The sequence below is a fragment of the Pan troglodytes genome, chromosome 13 (genome assembly GCF_028858775.2).
Source record: "Pan troglodytes isolate AG18354 chromosome 13, NHGRI_mPanTro3-v2.0_pri, whole genome shotgun sequence".
NCBI classification, from domain to species: Eukaryota; Metazoa; Chordata; class Mammalia; order Primates; family Hominidae; genus Pan; species Pan troglodytes.
This window is the reverse complement of record NC_072411.2, coordinates 67738741-67762071: the sequence shown is the minus strand read 5'-3', so window position 1 is coordinate 67762071 and position 23331 is coordinate 67738741. Positions and strand designations below refer to the sequence as shown.

The 23331-nt window shown below is 37.8% G+C and overlaps 1 protein-coding gene across 4 annotated transcripts in view; it reads left to right on the top strand.

Moving 5' to 3' along the window:
* The window catches only part of GALNT3 (polypeptide N-acetylgalactosaminyltransferase 3), a 210528-nt gene that overhangs the window by 52105 nt on the left and 135092 nt on the right, over window positions 1-23331 (top strand). The window contains exon 12 of one of the 4 annotated variants that reach the window (XM_063790537.1): window positions 14010-14231. The exons of the other annotated variants lie outside the window; for them this stretch is intronic. Within the exon in view, the coding sequence (XP_063646607.1) occupies window positions 14010-14120 (111 nt within the window). The 3' untranslated portion in view covers window positions 14121-14231. Of the gene's footprint in view, window positions 1-14009; window positions 14232-23331 lie in introns of those variants that run through there. 4 annotated transcript variants of the gene reach the window in all.

The following is a 23331-nucleotide window of genomic DNA, read 5'->3' as shown; positions in this document are numbered from 1 at the left end:
ACTGCGGCCATTGTGCTGGAAAACAAAATGACATGTTAGATCCCCAGAGAAAAATCTTCCAATCACCCTGGAAAGTGTAAACCTGAGAATCATTGGGAGAAGAGGACTGGGGATGAATTTTCAGTATAAGATTCTTAACTGTGCTGGTAGCCCCTGTTCTAGAGACACTCTATCTTATCCTCTCCAGTGAATGAATGTCTAAGCTTCTGTTTGGGTGTAGGAGAGGAACGAGGAGTCTAACTGATTGGTAAATGGAGTGTCAACTACTTCTCCTCCCCAACTGTATCTTTCTCACTTTTGGAAGCGTTTGGTTCCACCAGTTCTTGATTCTTTCTGTGGTTCTGTAGTATGAAATGCATTACTACTCTGCTTTCTCCAATGATAGCTTTGGACTAACTACTAATTAATTTGCTTTCCAGGCTTCAAAACAGTGTTGTCATTAAACTTCTCCTACTCTTCTCCCCATGGATATATATTATTTTCCCTATATCTTTACTGTCATTTTAATGGGATTTTGGAAGACCGCAGAAGAAAATGAAGATAGAATCTGATACTCTTGACAAGAAATCCCATTAATTCTTCGATGACTTCCAATTTTTTCACAGCAACCTATCTTTTTAAATAAAAAACAACATTGCTCCTCTGCTTTGTAACCTTCCAATGGCTCTCAAATTGTTCTTAGAGTAAAATTCTTGCTTCTGGTTGTAGCCTACAAGGCCCTATATGACCCACTCCTTGCCAATTTCTCCTGCCTCATCTAGGACCACCTTTTCTGTGCTGAGTGTGCTTCAGACAGAGTAGTTGCCTCCTGGATTTGTCTCATGTATCAAACTGATTCTTGCTTTAGAGCCAACATTTTCTTGGTCTGGATGCCCCTAGTAACAGTATCTTTTATATGTTTCTATTCTCAGCTCAAATAAAACATTCTGAGAAGAGACCATCTTTTATAAAGTAACCCAATCACTACTGAATCACCGTGTTTATTTCCTTGTTACATTTACCATTACCGGAAATTTTATGTGTGAACTTATCTTTTGTCTCCATAAAATGTCATCTTCACAAAAGCAAGATAAGAAATAATGAAATCCATATCATGTTCAAATTTAGGTAACTTCAGTATATCTTCGAAATAAAACAACACTATTTTTCAAGGATGTTTATATTAAACACAGAATTGGTGCCAGTGAGGATGGGCTATGAGCACAGGAATGGAGGATGAAGAGAAAAATATGGGCAAAAATAAAAAAGGACAAAAAAGACAGTTTTTTCTTAGACTGATGAAGAGCAACAACAAAAATTCTTGATAGGAAAAGTTTTCTGAGAAGATGCATTATTTCTTCAAAAGATATGTTACAGAAAACAGAGGTTTATTTACAATATCCTATAGTACAAGAATAATGGAACCAAGAAATAGAGGTACTAGTTCGCATAGCACACAATATATCTATGAAACTCATTACTCAAAGAGTTTATGTAAGTGGAAATTTTGAATAGACTCAGCAAAATTGATGACTAACAAATTCACAATCAATAAGAAAAAATGGAATGTATAGCATGTCCCCATATTTTCAGAGTCACATAGAAGAGAGCATCTTCCAAAACATATCCCTTTGATACTACATCGGTCATCGCATGTTTCCTTGAAAGTTATGAGAGTATTTGCTTTTATTTAATATTATCATAATTTTATGATATTCCTTTAGAATCTCAGCCACTCACTGTGTAAATTATAGGAGAAATCTAATTTTTTCCAGTGGATCTTTTGAAAATGTATCTCCTTTAAAACATAATGTTAATAGTGAAAAATACTTTGAAAGCACAGGTGGAATTCATGGTGTCAAAAGTGTTATTTTTAAGAAGGTATTTTTAAAAAGAAGACCAAATAACTTCTACTTGTTTGTAAAATCCTTGTTAACTAGGTGGAGCATTATTTCTGTTATTCTGTGTTAGAGTGCATTTATTATTTTATTTTTCCATCAGAGTTAGTATTGCCAGCAATAGAAATTAACTCTGGATGATTCAAGTGGAAAAGAAGTTTGTTGAAAGGATATTGAGTAGTTCACAGAGTCATTTGGAACACTAGAGAAAAGGCTTAAAAAATGGGCAGGCAGGATAAAACAAAGTGCATAGCTTTGAAGCTAAAATTATGCTGCAGAACTTGACTAGTGAGGATATTTTTTCTGATGCCAGCAAATGCTAGATGAATGGTTTGTACCTCTCATTTCTCTAGCATTGGCATTGGCATTGTTTGCTGCTGACATTGGCTACTGGATGACCCCCCTGCTATAACTGTGACCAGATCCTCGAGGTAACTGCTACTATTGCTGCCAGAACGAATTCTCCACTGAGTGCTTCTTATCTCACTAGTTCCCAAGTCAATACCCAAGCTGAAGTCAGAGTAACTGAGCCTATTCATGTGCCCTACCCTCAAGGCAATGGAGGCTATGAAAGCAAGTATCTGGCTTTGCAGCTTCTGCAGTTGAAGGTGGAAATTTCACAGGCACAGAAAGGGAGTTCAGATGCCAGGTGGCTAAGAAAAAAAAAAAAGACAAACAACTTCAGTACAAACCTTAGGATTTGAAAACCATAGCATTCTTTTCCTCACTATTTTTTCCTTTAAACTGTAAACATTTAAATGATTATACATATATATAAATGCCATTCACTTAATCATATTGTAGGCACTTTCTTGCTTTTCTTTTGTTGACTTTCAAATAGGTCAAAGATATTACTATATTTTTTATTTCTGTACTCTGTAGAGTTAGATGGTATATTCATAATTTGTTTTCTCAGAAGAGTAATTTTTATTGTTTTTTAATTATTTTTGCAAAATAATTTATATGTAATAAAATGCACAGAATTTAAAAGTTGAGTTTAATGAGTTTTGACTTGTAGATATCCTTGTAACTGCCACGCAAAACAAGATCTAGAATATTTCCTTCACACCAGAAAGTGTGTTAGATAGTATATTCATAATTTGTTTTCGCTGAGCAATTTTTATTGCTTTTTAAAAATTAATTCTTATTGCAAAATAATTTGTATATAATAAAATGCACAGAATTTAAGAGTTCAGTTTAATGAGTTTTGACTTGTAGATATCCTTATAACTGCCACCCAAAACAAGATCTAGAATATTTCCTTCACACCAGAAAGTGCTTTGCATCTCCCTCAACTCAAACTTTCAACCCTGAAAGCAACCATCCTGATTTTTATCAGCATGCATTAGCATCAATTATTCTTTTGTTTCATCTAAATGGAATAATACGTATTTTTGTATCTGCTTTTGGTTGTTCATTATAATGTTTTTTGATATGAATCCATGAGGTTTTGTCCATTTGTAGACTGTCTTTTCAATTGCTGAGTATTATTCCATGTATAGATATACCACAATTTCTTTGTCCATTCTTTCATGACAGACATTTGAGCTATTTTAAATTTTTGAATATTTTGAATAAGGGGGCTATGATCATTCATATACAAGTCTTTTTATCTTTAAAAAAAGTGAAAACATGGCCGGGCCCATGCCTATAATTCCAGCACTTTGGGAAGCCGAGGCAGGCAAGTCACAAGGACGAGGTCAGGAGATCGAGACCATCCTGGCTAACACAATGAAAACTCATCTCTGCTAAAAATACAAAAAATTAGCCGGGTGTGGTGGTGGGCGCCTGTAGTCCCAGCTACTCGGGAGACTGAGGCAGGAGAATGGGGTGAATCCGAGAGGCAGAGCTTGCAGTAAGCCGAGATCATGCCACTGCACTCCAGCCTGGGTGACAGAGCGAGACTCCATCTCAAAAAAAAAAAAAAAAAAAAAAAAAAAAAAAAAAAATTAAAAGGTTTTACTTTTTCACTGGAGAAAAAGTTCTACAATGAAACATCTTTAACATTTTCCAGTGAAAAATGTTTTCACTTTTTTTTAAGGTAGACACCTAGGAATGGATTCATGGATACCATGTATATCCAACTTTAAAAGGTACTGCCATAGGTTTTTTTAAATGGTTGTGATATTTCACATTTCCACCAGCAATATATGAGAGTTCCCAGTGGTTTCACTTCCTTGCCAAAACTTGGTATTTTCAGTCCTTTTTATTTTAAACATTCTAGTATGTATCTTGTGGTGGTTTTAACTGTTATTTCCCTGATAAGCACCTTTTTATGTTCATATTGAACAGTCATTTTTTTTGGTAAAATGTTTACATATTATATGCATATTTATTGAGTAGATTTCTTCATTATTGATTTGCAGGTCGTTATATATTCTAAATACAAGTCCTTTGTTAGATATTTGTATTGTAAAATATTTGTGTTGTAAATATTATCTCCAAGTCTGAAGCTTGATTTTATTTCTTATAACATTTTTTAATGTGCAGAAGTTCTTATTTTTGATGTTGTGTGATTTATCAAGTTTTGTTTTATGTTTGGTGCTTTTTATGCTCTAAAGAAATCTTTGCCTATCTCAAACGTATGAAGATCTACTTTAATGTTTTTTCTAGATGCTTTATTTTTCTAACTTTTATTTTAAGTCAATGATTAATCTTGAAATAATTTTTGTACATAGAGTGATGTAGGAGGTTGAGATTTATTAATTTAATTTTCCGTTGTTCAAACACCATTTGGGAACTTGCTTTCCCAAAGGAATTTTTATGGTTTGGCTGTGTCCCTACCCAAATCTCATCTTGAATTTGAGTTCCCATAATCTCCACATGTCCTGGAGATAATTGAATCATGGGGGCGGTTTCCTCCATCCTGTTCTCGGGATAGTGAGTGCGTTCTCACGAGATCTGATGGTTTTATAAGGGGTTTTTCCCCTGTTGCTCTGCACTTCTCCTACCTGTCATCATGTGAAGAAGGATGCCTTTGCTTCCCCTTCTGCCATGCGATTGAACTACTTTCCTTTATAAATTACCCAGTCTCAGGCAGTTCTTTATAGCAATGTGAGAATGGACTAATACAGGAATTGTGTCGGTACCTTTGTTAAAAAATCAATGGATGCTGTGCTTGTGTGTGTCAATTTCTGAACTCACTCTTCTATTTTATTGGTCTACATGTCTTTGCTTACGGCAACACACACTATCTTGATTACTGTAGTTTTATAGATTGTGTATTGTCCTACTTATTCTGTTTTCAACATTATTTTGACTATTTTAGATTATTTGCATTTTTTCTGTAAATTTTGGAATCTACTTGTTAATTTACTTTCCCCCCACAATGTTTATGCCTTGTAGTTCTTTTTCTTACCTTATTACATTTATTGGGACTTGTAATACAATGTTGAATAGAAGTGATAATGAACATCCTTGCATTTTTTTTCTGTTCTTAAGAGGAAAATATTCACTGTTTTATCCTTAAGTGTGGTCTTTGCTATAGATTTTGCACTTATTAAATTCAGGAAATTTCCTTCTATTCCTAGTTTGAGAGTTTTTATCATGCATAAGTGTAAAATTTTGTCAAATATGTTTTCTATTGAGTCCATGATAGGATCTTATCTTTTATCCTACTCATGTTGTACTTTTCATGTGTGAAACCAACGTTGCATACTTGGGATAACCTACACTTGGTCATAACAAAGTATTCCTTTTATAACATAGGATTAAAAAAAGAATAATCTACTTGTCTGTCTGTAGAGATACTCCTATGCTTGACGTTTTGTATAAATGGAGTCATATAATGTGTGGTTTTCTGTGACTGGCTTATTTAATTTAGTCACAATGTTTTCAAGATTCATGCATACTTCAGCAAGTATCAGCATTTTTTCTTATGACCAGATAATATTTCATTATATGGATAAGCCATATGTGTTTATTCATTCATCACTTGTTGGACGTTTGACACTTTCTGACTTTTATGAATAATTCTGCTGTGTATACACAAAAACATTTGTGCATAAGTTTTTGTTTGAATGCCTGTTTTTGTTTTGTTTTGTTTTTTGAGACAGGGTCTGGCTCTGTTGCTCAGTCTAGGGTGCAGTGGCATGGTCTTGGCTCACTGCAGCCTTGCCATTCTCCCTCCTTAGCCTCCTGAGTAGCTGGGACTACAGGCACATGCCACCACACCCAGCTAATTTTTGTATTTTGTTTAGAGATGGAGTCTCACTTTGTTGTCCATGCTGGTCTCTAAAGCCTGAGCTCAAGCAATCCTCCTGCCTTGGCCTCCCAAAGTACTGGGATTATAGGCATGCGCTACCACATCTGACTGAAAACATGTCTTTAATTCTCTTGAGTACATATCTAGGAGTGGAATTGCTGGGTCATATTGTCTCTCTATGTTTAATCACTTTAGGAATTACCTATTGTTTTCCAAAGTGGCTGCACCATTTTACAACTCCACCAGCAACATATGAGGGTTCTGATTTCTCCTCATCCTTACCAACACTTTTTATTATCTAACTTTTTGATTCTAGCCATCCTTGTGTGTTTGAATTGGTATCTCATTTGGGTTTTTATTTGCATTTCTCTGATGAATAATTACGTTAAACATCTTTCATGTGCTTATTGGCCATTTGTATATTTTCCTTGAAGAAATGTTTATTGTGATTTGCCTATTTTTAATTTGGGCTCTCTTTTTTCTTAGTAAGTTGTGTTATTTATATATTTTGGAAGGTCCCATATAAGAGATATGATTTGCAAATATTTTTTCCCATTCTGTGAAATTGTTATTTCACTTTATTGGTGGTTTCCTTTGAAGGACAAGGTTTTAATTTTTATCAAGTTCAAATTATCCATTTTTTTCTTTTGTTGTTCATACTTTTCATGCCATAGGTAAGAATCCTTTGCCAAATCTGAGGTCATGAAGATTTATGTCTATGTTTTCTTCAATGAGTTTTTATGGTTTTCTGTTTTAAATTTAGGTCTTTGATGCATTTTAAGTTTATTTTTGTATATGGTATGAGGTAAGGGTTCAGCCTCATTATTTTGCATGTGGATATCCAATAGTTCCAGCCCCATTTGTTGAAAAGACTATTCTCCTCACTGAATGGTTGTGGCATTCTTGTCAAAATCAGTTGACCATAGAAACATGGTCTCTCAATTCAGTTCCTTTTACCTATATTCTGTCCTTGTGCTAGCACCACACTATTTTGGTTGCCATCGTTTTGGAGTAAATTTTGAAATTGAGAGGTGTGATTTTTTTCTACTTTGCTTTCTGTGTTTTCAAGATTGTTTTAGCTCTTATGTACCCTTTACAATTTTATATGAACTTTAGTATCAGCTTGTCAATTTCCACAATGATATCTGGGATTCTAATAGAGATTGCCATTTTAACAATATTAAGTCTTCTGATCCATGAACATGGGATGTTTTTCCATTTATTGTAATACCTAATTTCTTTCAATAATGTTTTATAGTTTGCAGACTATAAATTTTGCACTTCTTTTGTTAAATTTATTCCTGTCTTTTTGCTGCAATTATAAATTTTCTTAGTTTTGTTTTTGAGTTTATTTTGAATTCATTGAAAGTGTATAGAAATAAAATTGATTTTTATATATTGATATTGTAGTCTGAAACCTTGCTGAATTGTTAGTTTTTATAGTTAGTGGATTCCTTAGGGCTTTCTATATACGAGATCACACTATCTGTGTATAGAAATCGTTTTACTTCTTTCTTTCTAATCTGGATACCTTTTATTTCTGTTCTCACTTAGTTGCCCTGACTACAACCTGCATTACAAATACTTTCTATATTTTGATTGATTTAATTTGTTAATATTTTGTGGGGGATTTTTGTGTTTATGTTTGTGAAAGATATTATTTGGGAATTTTCTTATAATGTGTCAGGTTTTATTATCAAGGTTATGCTGGACATAGAACCATTTGGAAAGTTGTTTTCTCCACCTTCATTTTCTGAAAGATAATGTGTAATATAAATATAATTTCATGGCTCATGCAGTGGTTCATGCCTGAAATCCCAACACTTTGGGAGGCTGGGGCAGGAGCATCACTTGGGGGCAGGAGCATCACTTGAGGCCAGGAGTTCAAGACCAGCCTCAACAATATAGTGGGACTCCATCTCTTCAAAAAAACCCCCACAAAAATTAGCCAGGCATGGTGGTGCGTGCCTAAAGGTGGAAGCTTGAGTAATTGATTTTAAACCCTTTTTCTTGTTCAAAGCTATAAATTCTCCTGTAATACTTTAGCTGCTGCACACCACAAATTATGATATATGGTGTTTTCATTATCACTCAGCTCAAATTATTTTTCAGTTTATCTTTTCAACTCATGAACTCTTTACAAGTGTATTGCTTAATTTCCAAATTTGAGGATATTCTAAATATCCTATTGTTGTTTTTATTTTCCAACTTTTGTTTTAGATTCAGTGGGTACATGTGCAGATTTGTTACATGAGTAAATTGCATGTCATGGGGGTAACACTTTTCTGCTTGTCTTTTTTGTTATTGGTCTTATACTGAGCATTGTATATGAAAAACAGTACAGACTGACAATATTTATCTACAGAAAAGGGCATGCTCCTCTGTCAAGCTGCTGGAGTTGGGAATTGGGTCAATTTAATCTGTTCTTAAGCAACAGTTGAATTTTATTATAACTTTAATAAGATTCAGCTCACTATTGTATGAAAATATTCTGAGGGCAGAATTAGGGTCTTCAGCAGAGCTTGAGGATTGTACACCAGTGAGATTTCAGATCTCTTTATACTTTATGGCACAGACACCTGTTTTTCAAATCATGGAAGAGGTCTTTCTGCTTTATAACTAGACTGTCCAACTCTTTAGGTCACTTGGGAGTTATATTTTCTCTGTAGTATGGCCCCCACTTTTCTGCAACTTGGGATACTTCTCTTGGCCTTTCACTCAGCTTTCAGTTGGCAGCTGGTGAAGTTCTAATGCATATCAGAGGGACTTCTCTCAGCTTTCCTGCCGTACCCCTAGACTGATACTGAGATGGCTTCAGGGTATGTCAGTCAACTCTACTGCCCCAACTTCCAAACTTTGGTAGATTGCTGCAAAGCACTTGGAGAAACACCTTCCCTCTTGTGGTAACAAGTACATTTTTCAGCTGTCTTGCATGCACCTAGCCTTTATTAGGCCATCCAGCAGCAATTTTTAGAAGACGTGTAGTACTGATTTTGTTTCAATACATACTTTTATTGAGAATCATAAATTCTTCACTTCCTGTTCTTGTCAATTATTTTCCTCTCCCTGTGTCTTTGTGGAGAAGGCGAGACTCCAGTTTAAATGAAAGAATAGATGTTCTCTGCCATATTAAAAAAGCACAAATTAATATTTTTACTTTTTTATGCTGCATGCTAAGCATATTTTCCACTCCTTTATAAAAATCACATAGTTTTAAAGTGCTGTGACTCTGGGATCTTTGAGTACTTGGAGATGCTGAGTATGAAGAATGTTTACATTTTTATCTTATAACCTATTTTTATAATGGATTCTTTAATTGGACACATTTTTATCTATTTCCATTGGAAATAATCCACTGAAAATGTTTCAGAAATTGTTTGTTCTGGTGCTTATTTCTTAAACTATATTTTTATATGGGCTTTTATATTTAAACTGCATTTGATTAATAACTTACAGACTTGAATACATCATTTGCCCACTAAAAGCCTACAATGACTTTCTCTTTTTTGAGACAAGGTTTTTCTCTGTCACCCATGCTGGAGTGCATGGATGCAACCATGGCTCACTGCAGCCTCATCCTCCCACCTCAGCTTCCCAAGTAGCTGGGACCACAGGTGCACACCATCACATCTGGCTAATTTTTAAATTTTTTTTTTTTTTTTTTTTTTTTTTAAGAGGTGAGGTCTCGCTATGTGGCCCAGGCTGGTCTCAAACTCCTGGTCTCAAGCAATCCTCTTGCCTTTGCCCACAAGGTGCTGGGATTACAGGCACGAGCCACCATGCCCAGCTACAGCGGCTTCTACTCTTCGGGCTGATACTGTCCAAAGGCTCTAGTGTCATAATTTGGCCTCTAGGTTTTTTTCTTTTCTTTTCTTTTCTTTTTTTTTAGGGATTTCTTCCCCTCGCTATATTCCTTCTCGTCACTTACATCTAACGTACTGACCTCATTATTCCCTGAAATGCCATTCACTTTTACACTACCATATTTTGCCTATTGCTTATTACTTTCCTTAATGTTTGAAATCTATGGTCTTCTAGGCCCATTTTAATTACCTCTTGTGTAAAACTATTTTTCTAGGCATTGTTTCTATTTTTAATTGCCCACTAAGATAAAGTATTAACTATTACATTTTTTAAATTCTTGGATTATCAATATTTAGTTTACAGTGATTAGCATCTCTTATAGGCTTGAATAAATATTTGTGGCATGAAAGTTCACACACATACACACACACACACACATACACACACATGCACACTTCATTCTTTTTTTCCTGAATCATTTTGGGATCATAGGAGTTGTAGGCAGCATGTCCCGTGATTCCTAACACCCCATAGTGCATTTCATACAAAAAACACTCTACCACGTAATAGAGATACCACTATCTAAAATCAAGTAATAAACATTGATATAATACTAGCAGCCAATTATTCCAAAGATCTCATTCAAATACTCCTGTTCCCATAATGTTTCTTTCTCTTTCTTGTTCTAGAACTCAATCCAGGATCATGCATTGCATTTGTTTGTCATGTATTTTAGTGTCCTTCAACATGCAGTGGCTTGACAGTCTTTTCCTTGACATTCATGTAGTTTGCAGTTTTAGAGTATAAACCACATCAATCAACCTGGAACCATCTAATATTTCCTCATGTTCACACTCACACCATACATTCTTATCAGGAATAGCACTGAAATGATATTGTACTTCCAGTAGTATATGAGGAATCCTTCAATGTTAATTCATCTGAACCCTGCAGATGTTAACATTGACAACCTGTTCAAGTTGGTATCTGCCAGGTTCCTGGACCATAGGTCCACCATTTTCCCCTTTGTGAGTGGAAGTGTTTCATGGGGAGATACTCAAGACTATGCAAATATATAATTATTCATCAAATTTCTACCCACTGGCTTTGGCATCCACTGATGACTCCTACCTGATTCAACTTCCTCTCTGATATGTGTCATCATTCTTTCCACATTAGTTTGTTGGCATTATACTGCAAGAATTTTTTCCTTTTATTCATTTATTCATTCATTATGGTCTGATAGATTCCTACTTTATTCAATGGGTTATAATCTGGTTACTATCAACATTTATTCTGATACTTCATGTGTCTCAGATTTGGCCATGAGAGCCTCTTCAAGCTAAGTTCCGTGGGTTTATTTTGCATGTTTCCATCATTCTTAGAATATTTCCATACTTTCGGGCTAATTTTGTACTTTCCATGTCTCAACCTTAGAATCAACTATTTTTCTCTGCAGTCTGGTTCCTTTTGGTAGAGGCATTTATAAATCCAGATCTGGGTGCTTAGTATACTCATTACTACCAGGCCGACAGAGCCGTATTTATATATCATCTATCTCTCTATATATATCCATCTAATTATAAAAGTGTGTGTATATATATACATATATCTGTTTCATCTGTACCTCTCTCCCTCCCTCCTTCTCTTTCTCAATGACAACGTAATACCTTAGCCTTCTCCATTTTCATATATATATATATATATATATATATATATTTTTTTTTTTTTTTTTTCTGAGACAGTCTTGCTCTGTCACCCAGGCTGGAGTGCAGTGATGAGATCTCGGCTCACTGTAGCCTCTGCCTCCAGGGTTTAAGCAATTTTCCTGCCTCAGCCTCCTGAGTAGCTGGGATTACAGGCACGTGCAATGACACTAGGCTAATTTTTGTATTTTTACTAGAAACAGCATTTCACCATGTTGGCCAGGCTGGTCTCGAACTCCTGACCTCAAGTGATCCACCCGCCTTGTCCTCCCGAAGTGCTGGGATTATAGGCATGAGCCAAAGCACTGGCTCATTTGCATTTTTATAAATCCCTTCTCTGACAGTGAAAAACCTGGCTCTCACTATCTTCAATATTTGCTTATTTCCTTAATCCCCCTGCATATAACCAATCTACTGACTATGTCATCAGCTTTTTTTGGCTCCTGACCCCAGGACTATCTCCTCAGCCATTTTCTCCTTGTTCTTCTAGCTTCCTCAGCCCCCAGCCACCTCCAAGCAAAGGGAAAAGAAAAGGAGAAAGAAAGGGTGAAGAGGAAACCCCCTCCTTTTTTAAAGAAAAAAAAATTGTATTTTTGGTCAAATTTTACCTGCTTCACTGTAGTTGAACATAGAAGAGGTATAATGAATACATTTTAAAATGGCACTAAATATAAGGGACATTTTGATTGCTTTGTAAAGATTATGTATATAAAAATCGGGAAAACATTTGCAACTTGTGAATCAGTTTCCCATTTCCATTACAACAAATTATCACACAATAGGTGGCTTAAAGCAACACAAATCTATTTATCTTACAGTTCTGGAGATCAGAAGTCTGAAATGAGTCTCATTTGACAAAAATCAAGATGCTGGCAGAGCTGTGTTCTTCTGCAAGCTTCAAGAGCGCATCTATTTCTTTGCCGTTTCCAGCTTCTAGAGCCCCCCAGCATTTCTTGGTTTGTGGCTCCATTCCTCCATCTTTAAGCCAGCAGTACAGCACGTTCAAGCCTCTCTCTGACTCTGATCCCTCCTCCACCTCTCTCCTACTTCTAAGAACCTTGTAATTCCATTTAGTCCGCTGGATAATCCAAGATAATCTCCCTATTTTAGGTCAGTTGATTAGCAACCTCAGTTCCATCTATAACCTCCATTCCGTTTTGTCATGTAACATAAGATGTTTGGAGGCTTTCTGAGGACTAAGATGTGGACATTTGGGGGAAGCCTTATTCTGCCTACCACAAATTAGACAGACAAAAGTTTGAAATCTTTAATTATATAACCTTATAAATACATAAGAATAATAATACCCTAACAGAATAAAAACCATTAATAAGCAATTAATAGAAGAAAAAGTAAAAAATGGGTAAAAACTTTAAAAAGGTTTAATCACACTAGTAGTTAAAGAAATGCAAGTTAGAGAAAATATGAAACACAAATTTTCACTGATCAAATTGGCAGAGATTTTTTTCTTCTTCATTATGTTCAGTGTTGGCAAAGAATGAGAGAAAATGACGCTCATTCATTGCTGATGGGAATAGAAATTGACATTACTTTGCTGGGTGGCAGTTTAGTAATATATATTAATGGCCTTAAAATTGTACAAACCATTTTGCTCAGCAATTCTATTTCTAGAAATTTATACTAGGATAAAAAAGAGGATATTTGCAACATTTTAATAGAAGAATATTTGTCAGGGGTTTGTTTAGTGAAAGATGGGAAAAAATACAAACACTTATTGGAATGAGTGCTTTTTTCATATATTATGAAATAATATAATATTCATATGGAAATTTTTAGATATAAAACATGTATGGTATACAAATAATGAAAAATATGTGTGTGTTTGGAATCATGGCTAAACCCTTAACAAATCCAATTCTCTCATTAAAAAAAAAACAGTCTTCTGAATTTTGTGTTTATTTTTATTTATTTTGCATTATGATTTTACTACATGCTTAGAGATTCATATACGGACATTAAACATTATGGCTTTAGAAGTGTATTTATTGAAATGGGGAGATAACCGGGATATGTTGAATGAAATAAATCAGGTAAAGACCAGAATATTCAGAATGATTTTATTTAAAAATACATGATATCAGGGAGGATATGCAGCATTATAACCTGGTTAATTCTGGATGGTGAGGTAATGTCTGATATGTTAATATCTTTTTTTTCTTTTTACTAACTTTAATTTTATAGCTTACTTTAAAACAGTGTAGGTACTTATCTTGAAAGTTATAGTTAGAAAAGGTTAATTAAAAGGTATTAGCTTTTTCTGTTAATATTTTGTAGACCTGCTGTTCACCTCCTAATTATAAAAGTAAAAACAATTTCCAGGCGTGTTATAAGAAGTAGAAGATAATTACATCATATTTTTTAATTTATGTAGTACCATACATGTGTGTTTGTTTTTAGGCACAAAGTAAAGTGAAAAATATTACTTTTTGTAACACCTTTATTTCACGTGTATCCATGTGGAAAGGTCTCCTCACCTGTGCAAATGACACAGTAACTGAAATGTTATGAGATGAGGCATGCCTGAAGAAAGAAGAATGCAAGGAACACTCACAGAACTTCTTTAATAGAAGAGACACTCAAAATTCTTTATTTCCAATAAATTCGGAGTAACAAGAACACATATTCTGCCTTACAATTTTTAAATCTTGGTATTTAATGTTAATGAGGTTTGTCCACATTTATAAAATAAAGCAAATATCAGATGATACTGTTATTATTAGTAAAATTGATAAGATAATTTATTCCCTCGAAGAACATCCAGTTTAATAAAGAAGAGGGACAGCAGTAGGAGGGAGAGCTGTTGATAGGGGTTAGCACAGAGTGCACAGGGGGTTAAAAGGTTGACCCTGGTCATTGCATGTGGGTGTCAGAAAAGTTTTGCTGGAAGAGGAAACCCTGAGCTACATTTTGAAGGACAACTTAGAGTCAGCCTGGTTGACTGCCCTTCAGCTTCCCATTAGTAATCTGGAGTTTCTTCTTCAGATGGGGCAAAAGAGGGTGATCTTCCACCTACTCTGAAGAGCAGGAGGTGGGCTGTGGTGAACTCAGAAGTGGAGAAGGCAGAGCTGCCACCTCTCATGTCCTTATGGTTGGAGACCTCCAGCTCCAGACTCACATTCACAGACCACCCCAATGCCCTGTCTTAGAGAGCCCCACATCCCCAGTCTCTCTCCTTCTGACTTCCCTGCAAATGACTTTTGTAAACTCCTGGGGAAACTGAAGCCATGCTGTAACGGAGAGCCTCTGTTAGCTCATCTTCTGGGACATGTCCTCTCTTAGTGTCAATGTTGATCTTTCTCTTACTCCACTAGGCTTGCGATTGCTCTGAGTTTTTTTCAAACTAAATGTATGTATTGTTAGGGAGAAATAGGTAGTAAAACTCTAAAGAATAGCAAGACTTGGACTAACCCACAAGACAGTGATTAACACTAAACTAGGAATATGGTTACCTTGGAATGTGGACGGACACGAGCATGACAGTACACACAAAGACTTCAAAGATACATTCTATTTCTTAAAGTGGATGCACAGGTGTTCATTGTATTACTATTATTTAACGTGAAGACATAATTTATGTAGTCTTCTGTATATATAAAGCACTTAATGAAAAGGAACAAGGTTACATGAAGAAGGGAGAAATAACATTTCAGGCAGGAAGAATAAGTCTTCTCTGGAGGGCTGAGGGCTGATTGATGTGTGACCAAGGACAAGTGACAAAAAGGAGGTGGAGAGTGAGACACCATCCAGGGAGGGAAAAGGGGGGGTGGTGGAGAGCATGCACATCGCAGGGGTGGTTTGCTTTCCTTACCATTATTTAATTCTTATTTTCTCTAAAATAGTCTTCTTGTCTGTATCCTAAAGCACTCGTGATAAATACTAGTTTATTTGCATCATAAGAGGCATTGCTAAGCAAAATACTTTGTGAATTAGATGTGGAACTTACAATAAGTTAGAAGCACCTACCGGATATTAAGGCTATATACAGTCAAGGCAACAAGCATTGAACAAATGTAGCATAAAAGGATTTGCATTGTGTTTCAATCAGAGGGCAAGTGCATTTAATGGAGTGATAAGGGAACCACGGGAATTGTGTGTTTATGTAATAAATAGTAGAATTCAAAAGGAGTTGCCACTGTTTCATTTAGGAAAGGCTTAGTAGAGGAGATAGGATTACCAGCCATTTGACAGAAGCAGGAGAGTTTGAACTGGTGGGAACAAAATGTTTCAGCCTTTGAATTATTTGTGGTCATGTTGCTATTTTGGCTATTATGGAGCAGGAGCTGCCTGCATGGTGATCTCCCAAGCCTGCAATGGATTGTCCAGGAATGCTCCACTGTGGCTTTCACCTCCTCTCTGGCAGTCCTTTCTCCAAACCACAAAACCCAAATGAATGTGCTTTTCTTCTAAATGGGCTTGGCCTTAAATATAAAACCAAAAATTTTGGTTAGAGAAGAGTCAACGTTTTGATGGCATTTATATTTTTGGTTTTTATTTTTTAAGTGCAGCAGCAAAGATAAACTAACTTCCTCCATCTGTGCCTACATGCCTCCATAGTTAACCTAAAAGTAGACACCATGGTTCTCATCATGTTCATTGCTCGTTCTTGTCTGCTTCCTACTTATTTTTAGATCTGTTTCTCTCAACAGTGGAAGTGTGCCTGCCCTTTGGCATTCATATTTATTTTGTGATGGGAGAAGAGAAAAAGTTACCAAAAGCCTTAAGAGTCGGTGTTCAGTAAAGATAGTTTCAGCATCTTCTCACCTAGCTCTGTTTTCCGCTTCTATTTTTAAGGCTATTGTTTATTTTCATTGTCCTTCTTTCTCTCCCATGTCCTGAGGTCCTCTTGTTCTTTTACACTCACTCTAACAAAAGGTTCCACATTTGGAAAGACTCTGATAAATTCCTCCAAGAGGGGACTTGACCCTCTCATTGTTAATTACAGGAAAATTTTGCCTGTACTGTCAAGAAGATCAAGGATATAATTATAGGGGGAAATTTAAAGAATTGTTTAAATTGGCTCTAATGATGGAGTCAATTTATTTATTATTGATAAAAATTGTATCCAATTATGCTAGAGGTAAGATGGAATTATTTTTTATATTCTCTGTGTGGAAAGTACTTGTTATATGAAGAGAGCATCCAGCTAAACAATGCAGAAAAAAATATTATAGAGACATGTCAGTTAATTAACAAAATTACTATTACATTTTTTGAGACAGGATCTTGCTCTGTTGCCCAAGCTGAAGTATAGTGGTGCAATCATGGCTCACAGCAGCCTCGGCCTCCTGGGCTCTAGCAATCCTCCTGCCTCAGCCTCCCAAGTATCTGGGACTATAGGCACATGTCACTATGCCTGGCTAATTTTTGCTTTATTTTTGTAGAGATGGGGTCTCACTATGTTGACCAGGCTGGTTGTGAACTCCTGGGCTCAAGTGATCCTCCTGCCTGTGCCTACCAAAGTGATGGGATTATAAGCATGAGCTACTGTGTCTGGCAAATTGTTATTTTTATTAACTTTTGTGACACTTTTCAGATTTCAAAATGTATTTGTTGAGATAAAATGATCATTTTAAGTATTTATTTTTACACTTTATTTTGTGTTCTCATTTTTTTTTTAATGAGAAACTCCCAAATTGTATAATCTTCAGCCTCCACAACACTTGGATCTGCCTTTGGTTGTCAAGAAAATGAACAATTGCAAATTAAATGAAAAGATCATATTCCAGTACCTACACAGGAAGATGAAATATAGCTGATCTTATGCTGTGTTTATCATGTTCCTGGTTCTGCTTCTTTAACTCATCTTTTTTTTTATTTCCTACTATTATCACAGAACATTTTTTCAAATAGTCAAGTTCACTGTTGCCCTTATTCCTTTCAGAGCCTCAGCCACCCTCTTAATTCAGAGCTGTGCTTTTTGATGAGCTGGAAACCTGCCCAGTGGGCATTGCCCTTGTGTACCCATTTGATACAGTGCTTCCACGAACTGATGTTTAATAAATATTTAATGAAATGTGTTCAGCTAAATTAGGTCAGCAGCTAAGGTAAAAGAAGAGCTGTATTTTTTAAAGTACTGGAGTGGCTTTAAATGTTGAAAAGCATTAGAAAGCAAAGGCTCTGGTAGAGTGGACAATAGTTACTCTGTTCTTGTTTTCAGAGAAGTCCAGAAGCTGCTCCAAATTTCTAAGGAGATGTTCCAGCTATTAGAAACTGGAACCAAATGTTGATCTGAAAGCCCAGGGAGAGATGTTATGGGCCTTTATCCTTCAGAGGGTCTGGAGACTCACCCAGCTAGCAGGTTTTGGATCCATGGTGATTTGGAGGATTTAGTGGTGAAGGGCATCATTTCCAGACCATAGGCTCAAATGATACAGGGAAAAAGATGTTTGAAAGATAAAGCAAACAAGGTAAAATGTAATATTTGGGGGATTTGAGCGAAGGGTTTTTGAAAATTTTCTGTACTACTTAGTCAGCTTGGGCTAGTATATTAAAAGAATACATATACACACACCATAGATTAGGGGGCTTATGAATAATAGAAATGTATTTTTCACAGTTATGGAGTCTGGGAGCTTAAGATAAGGGTGCCAGCGTGGTTGGGTTGTGGCGAGCATCCTCTTCTACGGCGCAGGCTGCCATCTTCTCACTGTATCCTCACTTGGCAAAAGAGGTCAAGAGAGCTCTCTGGGGTCCCATATATAACTGCACTAATCCTACTTATGAGGGCTCCACCCTGATGACCTCATTGCCTCCCCAAATCCCTACTCCCCAATACATTACATTGGGGATTAGGATTTCAACATATGAATTTGGAAGGGATACAAACATCCCATCCATAACAGCACTCTTACAACTTTTCTGTAAATTTGAAAGTATGTAAAAATAAAACATGGAGAGCAAACAACAGCTACAACTAAAAACAACACAAAACAACCATGAATTTCTATTTTTAAACCTTACTTTTCCCTTAATATAATGAAGATATCATGACACAAACTTAATTTAAATAAAGGAATGGATCCACCTTTCTCTGACCTGGCATATTACTGAAACCTGGGCATTACTGAGATTTTTTTGGTTACAAATTATTTTTAAGTGCTTCCTATTTAGGGGAATTGGGATTGCATGAAGAAAGGGAATTTGAATTTTTTAGGACTTGATATTCAATTTCACGTTTCAGACAATCATGAATACCATAAGAGGTAGTGCCCCTCAAGTTCTTTTAAAAAGTGGGATAATATTAGAGTCTCTGGCATTCCTATCTATAGCTTGATTTGTTCTTTAGTTTTTTAATACTGCCTAGCATTCCCTAAATTGTATATGTGTCTTGAGTTATAGCTTCCATCATAAAATAAGATAGATATCATTGAGATGATAGAAAGTTATGAATGAGATACAACCTTTTTTCTAAACTTAGTTGAGATTTTTGCACTGTTTTGAGGAAATAAAAGATTTATTTGTTAAGTGGAGGAGAGTTTTGGTTGGGGTGTGGCTGGCCTACTTGTACTATATCTGTGAGGGTGCTGTAGTCCAGAGGAGAAGGACGGAAAAAACAATGAGAGTTGGAAAAAAGACAATGAAACGTGCAAAAGCATTTTTCTTAGACTGCTCTACGCTCAGGAAATGTAGGACCCGTTTGTTTCTTCTTTTGGCGCAGTCTTCCTTCCTTCTCCCCATGACTTTCTATTCCCAGAATTTTTTTTTTTTTAAGATGGAGTCTTGCTCTGTTGCTGAGCTGGAGTGCAGTGGCTCAATCTCGGCTCACTGCAACTTCCACCTCCCGGGTTCACGCCATTCTCCTGCCTCAGCCTCCCAGGTAGCTAGGACTACAGGCGCCCGCCACCATGCCCGGCTAATTTTTGTATTTTTAGTAGAGATGAGGTTTCACCATGTTGGCCAGGATGGTCTCCATCTCTTGACTTCGTGATCCGCCCACCTCTGCCTCCCAACGTGCTGGGATTACGGGGGTAAGCCACCAAGCCCGGCCTCTACTTCCAGAATTTAAGATAGGACTATTTGAACTGTTCTGCTGTTATTTCAAATAGATTTTTAAAATCATATCCTAAAAATGTAAAAGCATATTAACCATTTCAACCACTTATGACATCTCCTAGAATATATTTATATGGCTCTAAGCAACTACTTTAGAGATAATTTTAAAAACAAAGACTGCAAACTAAGAAATGCATTGTGCACATGTCACTTTGAATCAACACATCTTTCAGTAGTGCACATACTAAATTAGGTACAGCCATACAAGAGGAAAGTTGATCTTGATACAAGAGGAAATTGAGAATCTTAAGTTTCATCTCTCATATGCCTACAGCATTTGACCAAATGTATCTCAAGCAAGTCCTTACCTTGTTTGTGCTTGACATAATGTTCTTTAGTAGCTTATTCTTACGGTCCTAAGTTTCCTGTTAAATGATTTAGCATCATTTCTATCTCTGTAGTCAAGCCAAATATATTCTAACTATCTTTCATGTTCATTTTTTGGTCTTCGTAGAAAAGAAATAAAAAATTATCTAATTTCTGGCAAAGAATAAAAAAATACAGCATTGTTTTTCTATATTTGGGCAATCACAAAGATCCTTGAAGACCGAGTTTCCAAGGTTCTGACCTGGAGATCTGAAGTGCATTCCAGAATCTGTATTCTCAAATAACATCTTTATCCAGCTAAGTTTGGGGAACACTGCCCACAGAAAAAGGAAAATGTATAGAAATCCAACTTCTAGCCAAGAGGAAATCCCAAATGGTGCTGAATCCTTAAGTCAATCATGCAGTGAAAAACTTTCGTGAACTGTTATCCAACTGTCAGGCCTCTGAGCCCAAGCCAAGCCATCGCATCCCCCGTGACCTGCAGGTATACGCCCAGATGGCCTGAAGTAACTAAAGAAACACAAAAGAAGTGAATATGCCCTCCCCCACCTTAACTGATGACATTCCACCACAAAAGAAGTGTAAATGGCTGGTCCTTGCCTTAACTGATGACATTACCTTGTGAAAGTCCTTTTCCTGGCTCATCCTGGCTCAAAAAGCACCCCCACTGAGCACCTTGCGACCCCCACTCCTGCCCACTGAGCACCTTGCGACCCCCACTCCTGCCCGCCAGAGAACAAACCCTCTTTGACTGTAATTTTCCTTTACCTTCCCCAAATCCTATAAAATGGCCCCACCCTTATCTCCCTTCGCTGACTCTCTTTTCGGACTCAGCCCGCCTGCACCCAGGTGATTAAAAGCTTTATTGCTCACACAGAGCCTGTTTGGTGGTCTCTTCGCACAGACACGCATGAAATTTGGTGCCCTGACTCGGATCGGGGGACCACCCTTGGGAGATCAATCCCCTATCCTCCTGCTCTTTGCTCCGTGAGAAAGATCCACCTACGACCTCAGGTCCTCAGACCGACCAGCCCAAGAAACATCTCACCAATTTCAAATCCGGTAAGCAGCCTCTTTTTACTGTCTTCTCCAACCTCCCTCACTATCCCTCAACCTCTTTCTCCTTTCAATCTTGGCGCCACACTTCAATCTCTCCCTTCTCTTAATTTCAATTCCTTTCATTTTCTGGTAGAGAAAAAAGAGACATGTTTCATCCGTGAACCCAAAACTCCGGCGCCGGTCACAGACTGGGAAGGCAGGCTTCCCTTGGTGTTTAATCATTGCAGGGACGCCTCTCTGATTATACACTCACGTTTCAAGGGTGTCAGACCACGCAGGGACGCCTGCCTTGGTCCTTCACCCTTAGTGGCAAGTCCCGCTTTCCTGGGGCAGGGGCAAGTTCCCCTCAACCCCTTCTCCTTCACCCTTAGCAGCAAGTCCCGCTTTCCTAGGGGGCAAGAACCCCCCAATCGCTTATTTCCACACCCCAACCTCTTATCTCTGTGCCCCAATCCCTTATTTACGCACCCTGACCTCTTATCTCTGTGCCCCAATCCCTTATTTCTGTGCCCCAACCCCTTCTCTGCTTTTCTGGAGGGCAAGAACCCTCCATCCCTTCTCCGTGTCTCTACTCTTTTCTCTGGGCTTGCCTCCTTCACTATGGGTAAACTTCCACCCTCCATTCCTCCTTCTTCTCCTTTAGCCTGTGTCCTTAAGAACTTAAAACCTCTTCAACTCACACCTGACCTAAAACCTAAACACCTTATTTTCTTCTGCAACACCACTTGGCCCCAATACAAACTCGACAATGGCTCTAAATGGCCAGAAAACAGCACTTTCGATTTCTCCATCCTACAAGACCTAAATAATTTTTGTCGAAAAATGGGCAAATGGTCTGAGGTGCCTTATGTCCAGGCATTTTTCACAGTTCGTTCCCTCCCTAGCCTCTGTTCCCAATGTGATTCCTCCCAGATCCTCCTTCTTTCCCTCCCGCCTGTCCCCTCAGTACCAACCCCAAGCGTTGCTGAGTCTTTCCGGTCTTCCTTTTCTACAGACCAATCTGACCTTTCCCCTCCTCCCCAGGCTGCTCGTTGCCAGGCCGAGCTAGGTCCCAATTCTTCCTCAGCCTCCGCTCCTCCACCCTATAATGTTTTTATCACCTCCCCTCCTCACACCTGGTCCGGCTTACAGTTTCGTTCCGTGACTAGCCCGCCCCCACCTGCCCAGCAATTTACTCTTAAAAAGGTGGCTGGAGCCAAAGGCATAGTCAAGGTTAATGCTCCTTTTTCTTTATCCCAAATCAGATAGCGTTTAGGCTCTTTTTCATCAAATATAAAAATCCAGCCCAGTTCATGGCTCGTTTGGCAGCAACCCTGAGAAACTTTACAGCCCTAGCCCCTAAAAGGTCAAAAGGCCATCTTATTCTCAATATATGTCTTATTACCCAATCTGCTCCCGACATTAAATAAAACTCCAAAAACTGAAATCTGGCCCTCAAACCCCACAACAGGACTTAATTAACCTCACCTTCAAGGTGTGCAATAACAGAAAAAAGTTGCAATTCCTTGCCTCGACTGAGACAAACCCCAGCCACATCTCCAGCACACAAGAACTTCCAAACGCCTGAACTGTAGCAGCCAGGCGTTCCTCCAGAACCTCCTCCCCCAGGAACTTGCTACACGTGCCGGAAATCTGGCCACTGGGCCAAGGAACTCCCGCAGCCCAGGATTCCTCCTAAGCCGCGTCCCATCTGTGTGGGACCCCACTGAAAATCGGACTGTTCAACTCACCTGGCAGCCGCTCCCAGAGCTCCTGGAACTCTGGCCCAAGGCTCTCTGACTGACTCCTTCTTGGCTTACCGGCTAAAGACTGACACTGCCCGATCACCTCGGAAGCCCCCTAGACCATCACGGACGGCAAGCTTCGGGTAACTCTCACAGTGGAAGGTAAGCCCGTCCCCTTCTTAATCAATACGGAGGCTACTCACTCCACATTACCTTCAAGGGCCTGTTTCCCTTGCCTCCATAACTGTTGTGGGTATTGACGACCAGGCTTCTAAACCTCTTAAAACTCCCCAACTCTGGTGCCAACTTAGACAATACTCTTTTAAGCACTCCTTTTTAGTTATCTCCACCTGCCCAGTTCCCTTATTAGGTTGAGACACTTTAACTAAATTATCTGCTTCCCTGGCTATTCCTGGACTACAGCCACATCTCATTGCCGCCCTTCTCCCCAACCCAAAGCCTCCTTCGTGTCTTCCTCTCATATCCCCCCACCTTAACCCACAAGTATGGGACATCTCTACTCCTTCCCTGGTAACCGATCACATGCCCATTACCAT